The sequence below is a fragment of the Anastrepha obliqua genome, chromosome 4 (assembly GCF_027943255.1).
Source record: "Anastrepha obliqua isolate idAnaObli1 chromosome 4, idAnaObli1_1.0, whole genome shotgun sequence".
In the NCBI taxonomy this organism is placed as follows: Eukaryota; Metazoa; Arthropoda; class Insecta; order Diptera; family Tephritidae; genus Anastrepha; species Anastrepha obliqua.
The window spans coordinates 69,704,329-69,717,063 of record NC_072895.1 but is presented as its reverse complement, the minus strand read 5'-3'; the positions used below and the strand labels follow the sequence as shown (position 1 = coordinate 69,717,063).

General features: G+C 33.7%; 1 protein-coding gene across 9 annotated transcripts in view; it reads right to left on the bottom strand.

Annotated features, from left to right (window-relative positions):
* Positions 1-12,735, bottom strand: part of LOC129246503 (transient receptor potential cation channel trpm) — a 209,069-nt gene that overhangs the window by 137,843 nt on the left and 58,491 nt on the right. For all 9 annotated transcript variants that reach the window (XM_054885381.1, XM_054885377.1, XM_054885378.1 and 6 more), the window contains one exon: positions 7,737-7,819. In XM_054885381.1, the coding sequence (XP_054741356.1) occupies positions 7,737-7,819 (83 nt within the window). The remainder of the gene's footprint in view (positions 1-7,736; positions 7,820-12,735) is intronic.

Below are 12,735 nucleotides of genomic sequence, written 5' to 3'. Positions count from 1 at the left end.
CGCCGGTTAAATAGCGATTGGAATTCGGGTAAATAAATTAGGTAACGAATCGAGACTGTCACTTTTTTTAAATACATCAAAATGATCTCTGAAAGAAACAGCAATGTATCAAATAGAAGGCTTCGAGATGTGGTGATATCGCCGCTTACTTAAGGCTCCCTAAACTAGACTCATATCACAAACGTAGTAATTCTAAGAAAATTTCAAAAAGGCGAAAGTTGCTTGTAACTATCAAACGCCGCAAAACGGCATATTTCGGGCGCAACATATGAGCTACTCCAAATAATAATCGAAGGCAAAATTGAAGAAAAGCGTGGCATACCACGGAAGCAGATGTCCTGGCTGAAAAATATTCGCGAATGGACCAGACTGAGGGCGCTGCCCAAAATAGAGATGTGTTTTCCAACTATATGTATTGTAGTGTAATTTAAGTTTGTAGAATAAAGATAACCCACATATTCGGAAGTCTTTTATGTGGAAGGAAATGCGCAACAACTCAGCGAAAAAAATTTCAAATATCAACTCAATTCACGAGCGACTTCAAACTCATTAAATTTTAAAACTCAATACTCAGAACAATTCTTAGAAACTCTATAAAAATGCTAAGTAAAAATTTGGAAATCTTGATATATATTTTTTTTTTTAATTTGTTAAGTCTACGTCTTCCGAACTGTAGTCACGAACCCACCCATTCGGATACGGTAGCCGCTCGATAGGTATTGTTTCGCATTTAAGTGTACTCTTTATGAATTGGGTGAGTCGATGACTACAGTGATCTGAACTCAAGCTTATAGATCAGTCACTTAATTTGCCAAAACAAGAAGTACGTACACGAAATCAATACCTTGGGTTAGGCTACTCATTTCTTAAGTTAATTGGGTCATTCAAATTTTATTCCAATTGAGTAATGGTCTTATTGGAGTCGATTTGCACCCAAAATGTTGGTTTTGACGAAGAGAACCAAAAACGTCTGACCCATGCACTCCAGATGGAATAAATTATAACTGAAGAAGCGCTTGAAAACAGTTTTGTGGATAGACTTCCACCCAACCCACAAATTACTCGTATATTTGGTAATATATTCCTGTACCACATCGAATTTCTCAGAAATTTTGCGAACAACCCCGGTATGATCTATTGGCTGTTACAAATGTTCAGATATTTTCATCCACTTTGCAAAATACAATCAACAACAACTCTTTAAAGATAAACTATTTCCGCAAAAGCGAATTTATCTGGATGAGAAATAATCCCCTTGTTTTACAATCTGAAAGCCAAAAGCAAAAACAAAATTCACATGTATTTTGTTTTTGTAAAACAAAAATTCGTGTAGATTTTGTTTTTGTACTATTTCTATCATTTGTGTATGTTTTTGTGTGCTTACTTCGACTTGGAAAACATATTTATCGAAAGATTCACGTCTAATAAAAAACACTCCTCTAAGCGGAAAAAAGTGGATTTTATAACAATTTCATCCACAATACTACTTCCTTGGAGATAATAGTCAAGAATATTTTTCAGTACTTCTGCAAAAACACCACCTATAAGAAAGAGCAAGTAAGTATACGCTATCAGGTACATGGAATCTCCAACTGCCAAAATCAGTAACGGCGATTTACCCCAAAAGGTACTCAATACGCGCTAGTCCACAAACATATCAATTTACCGAAGGGTATCTACTACACATGCATATGTGTGTGTGCTTCCGCAACTAATTTTGTAAGCACGACAGCTGACAACTCTATTGTGGATAACAAAATAAATAAATTTCCAAACTTTCTATTGCAAATTGCATTATATATCAAACAGATCCTGGTCAAACATTTGCAAATTGATTTCAATCATTTTGTACTCACATCTATTTGCGGCACACGACTACCATTGAACTTACGTTTATATTTCTGTGGCAGCAAATCAAACAAATCAATTAGTCTAGGAAATAACAAATGTGGCAAATCAAAGTCAACAATGACAAACAAAGCTGGCAGGCAAGATAGAGGAAATTAACATCAGGAGGGCATGAAGTCACGTGAATTGTGTAAATCTTACAGCAGGATATGAGTATCGATAGTAGATGGAGAGTAGAAAGTAGAGCTCTCAATGTGATTCTCATATTTGGGTACATCCCGGGCGTATGAGCAAGTTACAGTACCCGTGGCTGACTATTCGTTTTTCTTTCAGTCTAATTTCTAATTATGTTTTCCATACGTTTTTTTCGTATTTTCCGGTAAACAAAACATAAAAATATACAAACATCGACCATTCTTATTTGTAAATATTTTAATCATTATTAATCGAATTGAAATATTTGATTTTGGTTTTTTGTAATAATATTTAAATAAAAGCTTTCTTGAATTTTGATCTTGAACGCACGTAACGAGAAGCCACGGCGCGGGCCAATCGAAATTGTTAGAAAATTTTGTCGAATTTCTTTTTAAGTTTTTATCAGAAAGTACAGAAAAAATCCTTATCTCGATTTCTCTTCACACAATTTCATCACATCATCGCAAAATTTTATCAAAAAAATTCTTAAGATAAAATAAAATAATAATAAATAAGAATGCGTCAGAACATTTTAAAATGATTCAAAGGATGGCGCCTAAGGCTATCTCACAATACTGTTATAGTTAACCAAATACGGTTAAAAACAAATAAAAATGTTGAAAGTCAATTAAAGAAATTAACACAAAAAATAAAAAAAAAAATTAAAATTAAAATGAAAATAAGCATAAACATTTTTCAATTCTTCTAATTAAGTCTATAAAGTTTTATGTTGTATATGATTTTTATGAGAAACTAAGCTGCTCTACAGAGGTTTGTCATTATCTGCCAAGAAAATCCTTTTCTATTATATGGTATTTCAGATGCACAATGCTTGTTTAACCCGGAACCAAGATGATTGTCAAGCACAAACCCATGCAGCTATGACAGCTTCCCAACATGAGGTTGAGCTGCAGGCTGCTCTAGAGGTGTTAGAAAGGTAAAGAGAATATTTGTTTCGTATTAAAGTGTAGTACTGAATGAATATTCTTTTATTTCAAACGGATAAATACTCGCTAAGGAAACACAATCAAATAGTTAAATCCGCTGGATACGCCCTCTCATATGATCTCAGTTGCCTGATTTAATTCAAAAGTCATATTTGTTTTATATTGTAAATTTGTGACTCCCGGATCGCTTCAATGGTACAACTGACCTATCAATGCATCGAGGCTTTGCAATCAGCACAAGCGAAGTCATAAATGAATTATCAAGAAATCACAAAAACTTAGATTTGCTATTTTTGGTGTGTTAATACCTTGAAAAAAATAGCGAATTTGTTTTTCGTATTCATTAGCGAAAATTTTGATCGAATATAATGAGGCAACCGACATTTTATTTTTTTAAGTTTTCTTGTCTTTTGTTATTTGGTAAAATTTATTACACATTTATTTTAGCTCTCCTAAATAAAATGCATGTTATAAGGGCTCAGAGTGATTGTCAAGGAAACGTCAAAGAGAGAGGGCAATTACGAGTTAAACTATAAATATGAACTTTTGAAAACAATTACAAGAAAAAGGTATCGATTCTATACTGCCCACTCTATTTCTGGCACACATTTTACCAGTTATAATATGTTATCAGTCATTTCAGTAAAGCCTGTTAGCTCCTATGGGTTTGCAATTTGACACTGTCAACATTTTTATATTGAACGCCAAAAAAACAAAGTGTTTTAAGAGCTTGCTAACAACACTGTTCACGGTAGTCGTGAAAAAGGCGCCGCAATATGGGCAGTTGTATGGTTGTGATATTACATAATGAAACAAGAACGATTGCGAAGTAGTGACAAGCTTTTGTGCAGACTTTTTTTAAAACAAGCAGCTCATTTTAAATACAAATTAAACACATTCACGGTGAACCAGGTGAAAAATCTATAAAAACAAAAAACAAATTTAAAAAAATAACAAAAAAAATTATATACATATTACAAAAATATAGAAAAAGTTAAGAAACATTTATTGCCTGTGCGTATTGTTTATGTAATTAACTACAGCTGCATTGCGTGTTATGTGTTAAACTCAATTAATTGTCACCACAGTAGCGCACAGCTGTTCACGAACTACGACCAACACAATTGCAAGTTTATTCATTGTTGTTGCTGACATATTTTGGCTGTCAACGCCACACATGCACATTTTCAATTAAATCATGTCATAATCCCAACAGCAATTTCATTCCTCTCTATTAAACAAATTTGTATCGAACTCGTCCATGGGGCGTATACGTAATTATTTCTGCGCCTTTTGCACTGCTTTAAGTGCTACGTAAATGAATTTACATTTTATATTTGGCGCATGATTGCCTGATTGCCCATTAATGTTGTTTTTAATGAAATAAATATATTAGATAAATTGTATAATATTTCAGTAACTTTATAGAGTGGACTATAAAATTTATTTGAAGGAGATGCGAAGCAGTAAAGCGTTGCAAATTATTGCAAACCAGCTAATTTAATGGCGCGCTGTCTTGGAACGCCTAACTTAGACAGTTTTGGGAATATATTTATGTGCTTAACTAATTTTTGGCAGCAACTTTGTGAACGCAAATGTTTCAGCCAAAATAAATCTATAAGCTACAACTCCTTGGCCAACTGCCATGGAGCATGAAATATTGAATTTTTTACAAACTTTGCATCTATCTTATATTTTTGCAACCGCAAAATAAATGAGAATCACAAAATATAGTATGTATTTGCAAAAATACAGAGTGCAAAGTGGCTGCATAAACGAATTTTTTACCCTTTTACCCGATTCGGGAGTGCGTAGGTTCGAATCTCCACCAAAATGATAAAAGAAAGATTTTCTAATAGGCAATGGCAAACCTCCCAGTTTATGTCTACCTGAAAAAGCTTCTTACAAGAACTATCTGCCGTTCGGAGACGCCTTAAAACTGTACATATACGAGTATATATACTGTTTTTAAGGGGGAAGTCTACTGTGACAAGGGAAAAAACAGGCTTATTTTCCGGATTTTATTTCTAACAAAATATTGCTCGTACATAAAATCTATTTAAACTCTTATCTTTATTATATATTTAAGTTTTTGAAAAAAAAATTTTAAGTCAAAATATTCAAAATGGCCGCTGTGGCACTTCTGCAAGCGCAGGTCCGCTTTTCTATACGGTGTACACGATATCTCGAGTTCTGATAAATGAATCAGCTTAAAAATTTAATTATATATTCTCTGTAATAGTGTCTCTCGTCTGACATAGGATTTTTTTGATATCGTTATTTGTTAAATTGTTATAAACAATAGTAACATCAATTTTAGGCAAAAAAAAAGAAAAAAATTTCAAGAATTTTTTTTTCAACGCCAAAATTTTTTATCGACATAATCCTACGTCAGACGAGAGTCAATACTATGTATATGATAACAATATTTTGTTTTTTTGTTTTAGATCACCGAAACGTAAGATTTCATGTACACCGTTTAGGCACCTAAGAAAAGCGGACCTGCGCTTGCAGAAGTGCCACAGCGGCCATTTTGAATATTTTGACTTAAAATTTTTTTTTCAAAAACTTAAATACATAATAAAGATAAGAGTTTAAATAGATTTTATGTACGAGCAATATTTTGTTAGAAATAAAATCCGGAAAATAAGCCTGTTTTTTCCCTTGTCACAGTAGACTTCCCCCTTAAGTGAATTATCTGCGGTTATTGTATAACTTAGTATAACAAGTACTTATAAACAACAAAATAATTTCAGAAAAAAATATTATATTTTTGTTTAAAATGTTTATGAAAAAATATTGTACTTAAAAAAAATTTGGAGGTGATTTTGTCATTTTTCGGAAACACCCCCTCAGATTTTTTTTTAATTTTTTATTGTTGAGATTATGCCTAGTAATCTTTGCAAATTTCATAATAGGACCCCCATAACTGTTCGAGTTGCATTCCAATACGCCGCCACTCTTAGTATACTACTAACGAAGATACTGTAGGAATAGAGTGGAATGGAATTCAGATGGCAGGAAATTTTCCAAGCACTCAGGCAATATTGTCCACCGCACTTAAGCTCTATACACAGGACTTAGAAGATAGAAGAGGCATGTGGAGTAGGAATTCTTTAGTTTTCCACAAAATTTCTCTAAGACTTTTAGCAGTTAGCAATCAGAAAAAGATTGTGGCCCGTACATTTTCAATATATAATATCTGACCCCAAAATATGTCATCTAAGGCTGGCGAAAGCCGGACAGCCGCAGAAAAAAATGCTCTTACCATCCTCGTCCGCCAAGCCAGATGTACTAAGTAGATTGTCGATGCTGCCTATGGTGGCCATATGTCGTTCCCATTGACTGTGACCGAAACCAGTCTTATCAGGGCTGATAGCTCACACTATGCTATCAGCATCACGCTTTCAGGAATAAGTGGGTTGTTTTGCAGGTCTCAGTACTGCACCAACGGCTTTCATGAGCTTTGCGAATAAAAACCTTGATGTATTCGACTGCCCCCACCAGGATAGCCTCTAACATTGGCTTTGGTTCAATTGGACGTCCTAAATAACCGCAATTCGCTAATCGCCTTGATCGTTGCCTTGAACCACAGACCCCACTTTTACGTTCTCACCTTTTTTAGCTGTAGGAAGTCTAAGAACTAAGAAGAAGAGAACGCAACTGCTTGCAAGGCCTATAGAACCTCATGCACTGCGCCAAAACAGGCTGGTACTAGGCCAGCTTTTCTAATTGGTCGTAAGTGTACTTAAAGTGCCCTGGCGACATTTATCAAAACCACTAGACGGCTCATGAAAAAATGATAAACCTATCAAAATGTGTAGCAGAGGGTCTTTAATTCTAGCATAAGTGTAGAACTGCTTCCACCAGCAGCAGCTATCATATTAAAGGCAGGTATACCTAAATTTACTTAAAAGGTTTTTTGCACTGCACTTGCCAGAAAGTAAATGGAGATGGATTACCACCTGTGGGAGAGGAATCGTTTTAGAGCAACAAGTACATATATAATGCATGAATCGTACTCGCACATACACATTTAAAGCACATAAGCTTTACTCAGTGAAATATCCATCTTAGTCATTGTACTACTAACTTAACCAAAATTTGGTAAACTAATTAAAATGAAATATTTAAAATTACCACAATTTGTGTTCATTAAGAGGAGGTTATAATGAATTTGCTTGAGAGAACTATCACACATACGTGAGCAGATGTACGTAAAGTGAAGGACACTGACAAATACAGACACATATACTTTTAAAGCTGGCTAATTAAATTGCATTAAGTTTAGTAAAACCAATTAATCTACACCTAACGGGAGATTTTGAGGAAATAAATGAAGTTTGTGAAAGTGTGCGAAGCAAAAGACATCAAAATATACAAGTAGATGACGAGGGTAGACTCGGAGAGTGTGTAAGAGGTATTTGAAACAAGTTGCTGGGAATGGTATGCACTAACAGGAAGGTCGGCCGCGAGTGGCAACTAAATAATCGCTCGCAGGATATACGCACATATCTACATCGCTCAACACTGTTTCGCACTAAGCCAACGACTACTGTTCAACCTCCAACTTTTTTATGGCAAAGCTCTAAGTAAGCATGTCAACAACTTATCAATTATTGTACGTGTAACCGGATGCCACCAGGATGCGGCATCGCTAGTGCTTAGCAATAAAATATGACCTTAAACTAAGTTGAGATTTCTCGCCACTTAATTTTTTATATTTATTCGCTTTTTTATACTCACTTGGTCTCATCTTTGGGGCATGGTATGAATTTGATGCATTCTCTCTTTTGGAAATTGGTCTCAATCCAGCTGCGAGGTGTATGCTGTCGATCATAATGCGCGTTGGTGTCATCAAATGCAGGGGAACAGGTTTATGTAGAAATAATTTTAAATCAATTCAAAAGAGAAGTTGTGAAGAAAGAAAGAGAAATTAGTAAGGTTTATATTTGTAATACTTTGCGTTTGAAGTGAAAAATAAGTGTTACTGTTATTACAATCATTCTTTCGTATTTTTTTCACATTACGTTCAGACAGTTGAAACACGCTAAAAAATTGTTTTCATATCTATAACATAATATTTATATTTATTTTTTATATTTTTTTTTATACTTTTTTTCTAGTTTTTTTCCACTTTTTTTCTTTACAAATTTTTTTTATTTTTTAGTTTCACACAATTACCAACAATACGAAAAGAAAAGCACAATATGTAGATAAAACAACAATAATAGAGAAAAATACAAAGAAAACAACAAAATTCACAAAGGAAACAGATAGTGAAGTAGTGAAGGTATTTGAGAGTCGCAGCAAGAAAGTATGGCTTTAATGGCGGAAAAACTTAATTTACTTGAGAAAAAAATGTAAATTAAAAAGTTAAAATTAAAAGATTTACATAGAAAATGCAATTAATAAAAAATGCAATTCAAAAAAATGTTACAAAATTAACAGCAAAGCTAATTTAAAATTAAAATTGGTGATAGGTGGTAAAAAGTGATATTTCTTGCCAATTATGTGTGATTTGTTGATTACAATACCTAATTGATTGAGTACGTCAAAGCGTAAGCGTAAAGCGGCAAATATTCATTTTCAAAAATTATTTCAAAAATGTATAGCTGTGCTTAAAAGATGCAAAGCATAGTGAACCAAAATTTTCATGTGCTAACATTATCGTTAGCTACACTCATATTGTTGCCTATTTTTAGGCACGCAATTAAAAATGAAGCTGCATTTTTTATTTAATAGCAGCAGCCTTAACAAAATTTAAAGCTTTGTACAAAAATTTACAAAAAAATGTATAAATTTTCTTCAAATTGTAAAACTTTTGAATAAGAATTTTTAAAATAAAATTTTGGTATAATTTTGTACAAATTTAAAGTGCCTTAAAAATTCCTCTGATTGGCGACAATCTTTTTGTGCTGGCGGTTTGTGGATTTTCTGCATGTAAAAAAAATTCTGGCACTATAAAACTCAAAGCAATTTTTGGGTCTTCCATTTTGCACCTTAGTATACTAAAATTCAATGAGCTACAAAAATGCATACCGACAATTTTAATTGGAAGGTTAGAAATATACCATACAATTTTTTTTTAATTTATAGAAGGTTTGAAACTTTGAATTATATCATTTTTGTAGGAGAGTGAACAATATTTTCTTAAGAAAAAAATTAAACACAAAATGAATAGTATTATTATGCGTGGATTTTGAACTGTAACCGGAAAGATCGCTGCTATTATTGTGAACAGAGTAGTATGTGTCTTGATCGAATTTTATCTGGACTTACAGTCTGTGTCAAAAACAAGGAACCGCAATTATTCATGAAGTATAAAAGATATATATTTTAAAATAGTTTTTTTTACAAAACTACGTGTCGCAATTACTCAATAAGCTGTGTAGTCTCCATCGTTGTCGAGTATAGCCTGACATCTTTTCGGCCTGTTTTGAAGCTTTTCTGCGTAGCTCGTTGCAACGAGGACCAGATTTTGCGAACTTGATACCCGAGTTGCTTTAAATCGTGGACTATCTTTTCGACAAGATGCGTTTTCATAATTCCCCACACATCTACAATGGGGTTGGTGTCCATTTTCTTGTTTTGTTGTTTCACAATGTGTTTTTCTGAGAGTAGTGGTTTTGACGATGTGGGACGGTAGGATATGTTCCTTCAGTCGTCGTTCGACGGTGTTGATACCCACATCTATTCCCTTTTTAGCAAGAATTGTGCGTGCTCGCAAAGAATGGTCCCACTTAAAAAGTTGGGCGTCACTCGCTTCAAGCCGCACTCGGAAATATCATCAACATTTTTGTACAATTTATACCGCTGATTCCACATCACAACAACTTTTTTTTATTTGCAGCCGCCGTGTAAGATACTTTCGGCCGTTGCGAATGAATGCATAAAAATACCGCCCCGAAACGCTTCGGATACTTCTCACTCATTTTCGTTTGGTTGCGTTTACGGGAAAGTTTCGAACGACACTAACCTGAGTTAGCACTGGCGTGGTAGCCCTTGAGTGTGACTATTACGCAGCAAAAAGCAGAACGAAATATATCTTGCAGTTACAAGAAAAAATCCGGTTCTTTTCTTCTGACACAGACTGTAAGTAAGTAAGTTACGCTTTCACTAACCCAATAACAACCCAAATGCAGTGAATAAAGTAAAGACATGCTCACATTTTTTCGGTGCAGGGTTACGAAGTAAATTAGAAGGTGTTCATACAATTTTATTACATACATATTTACTTTTATTTTCAGTTTGTAACACAAGCGTTTTCTATTTAAATAATGTTTAACAAGTTTTTATTCAAATCTTGAATTGAATGCTTAGAAAAATATGTTGGCGTTAGCCATCGCATAAAAAAGGGTGACTAGATATACATATATCTGCTACGTAGAGGGCGAGCGTGCATGTAAGTGTTACTATATAAAACCCTCAAGAAACTTTTTAAAAAAGACAAAGGCTTTAATTAAAATATGTCTTAACTAGAATACCTCTACTCGTAACAAAACTACACAATTGCATTTGAGGTATTAAGAAATAAACTGAAAGCTGGATGCATCACGAATTATCTGTCTTGGATATAGGCGCGCTAAATATCAAAACTGTTTGAAATCCTTTAAAAGTAGATTGTTATCAAAATCACAACGAGCAAGCAGTCACTAGTCTTGTTCTGGTAAAACAACTCCTAAGATGATCGAAGGTTATTTGCAATTTATAAGAAAGGATTAGCATTAGGGCTTAAAGCACTGCCTGTTGGCTCGGTAACTACTTAGATTATATAGGTCTCTAAAGTGTGGGCTCGTTTTTGTTTTTAAGCTGATTTAGATTAAATTCGATTCTTATTGAATTCTTAATATAAAACGAAAAAGCCTGCGTTTACAAAAATTTGAACTTAAAAACCTTTAAATGCTCCATTAGCTAACTTAAGGAACTTAAGGTTTAAAACATTTTTAATTTAGTACACAACACATCGGGATGACATTCCTTCTACTTTGCAAATTGAACTTGCTGTAAATAAATTTTTTCGAAAAATTGGATAGTGCCGATACAAACTCAAATAACTCACGTTAACAAGCTGGCGGTTAGCCCAAGTTTTACACCTAGTGCAAAATTAATCACCCTATCGGAGGATTTATAATAAAGGCAAATGGCGTCATACGTCAATCATATTTCACACTTGGAAACTAGGCGGCTGTAGTTCGAAATCAAGATTTTCATCACTCAAATTATTTATTTAGTAAAAACGTTGTTCAAAAAGAAAATTGGATTGATTAATTTTGATTGGTGCGAAGAGATAAAAAGATGTTAGAAACAAATTAAATTTTATCATACGTTATGATATGTTATGATCATGTACATTATCTAATGTGTTTTAAAGTTTTGCTTTGATATGCCTTATTATGTTTTGTTATATTCTAATACGTCCTGTTATTTATTTTATGCCATTTTTTATGTTAGGTTCTTTGTTATGTCTATGTCCGCCATGTTATGTCTTTTTATGCTCTGCTTTCTCGTTACGTTGTTTATTATGCTTTACTCCGCCATGTTTTGTCACCTTCGGTTATGTCTCGTCATTCTATGCTTTTTTGTTATTGTACATTGTTTGATATGTTTTATGCTACTATGTTTTGTTACATTCCGTTGTTTGTTATGTTTTGCTCTTCTATGTTTTGTTATCTTACGCTATGTTATATTTTTTTATATAACATTTTTTTTTGGTTGCATTTTGATTTATTGAATTTTCTTTGAATTTAATTTATTCTGTTACACATAAATTTATTTTCACTTTATTCCACTGGAATTTATTTCCATTTAAATATTTTTTGAAGTGAAAACTTCTTTAAAACCATTGGGAGTGATTTGAGATTCGATGAAACAAAAAAGCGACACCAAGAAGCGTTATATGTTGATATACGTATATGTGTGTGGCTGCGTACTGCTGCGCCACGCTAGTATAGTGAGTATTGTAGTATGTATACTACACTTTTACTTGCTTTGGTGTTTAGTTCAAGCGTCATACGTATGTATGTTTGTATGTATGCTAGTACATATGTGTGCGCGCCTGCGTATTACGGAGCCACGGTGAGCGAGAAGGCATTATGTATACCTACACTACACTACCTAATACTTGCTTAGACCAAGTGTCCTACGAATGTTTGTGTGTATGTTAGTACGTCTGTGTAATATACGCGTTACGACGCTCATAATAGCAACCGCGTGTGCTGTATTGCGTCTGTATTTTTATATTCGAAAATATTTTCATTTTTAAATATTTACCGCAATTGCAGGCGGTGTTGCAATATACTACAATCAAAATGACGGTGCTCGTATTGTAACTCCACAGATAGATCTGAATGCACAGCAACTAGAATCACTGTCGGTTCAGCTCTCTAAGGTGGGAGAAATATGTGAATGCGAAACCAGATTGAGCAATGGAAAAACAGTTTTAATTGTGGCAATTTATAATATATTTCACCGAATCAATCAATAAATAGCATCACGGAATTCATTCACGAAAATTTAATAAAGTATACACCAGAAGTAACGCGGATACTTAGAAAAGATTACGATAAAGTTCCAATGATTTTAAGTGGCGATTTTAACGTAAATTTTGCACTGGACACAGCGGTTCCTTTAATTGACTTTCTCAATACAACATTCAATTTAAAAATGTGTAACAATCGCACTGAATCGACAACACGATCAAAAATAACAATTGACGCGGTATTTCAAAAATATGTTGACAACA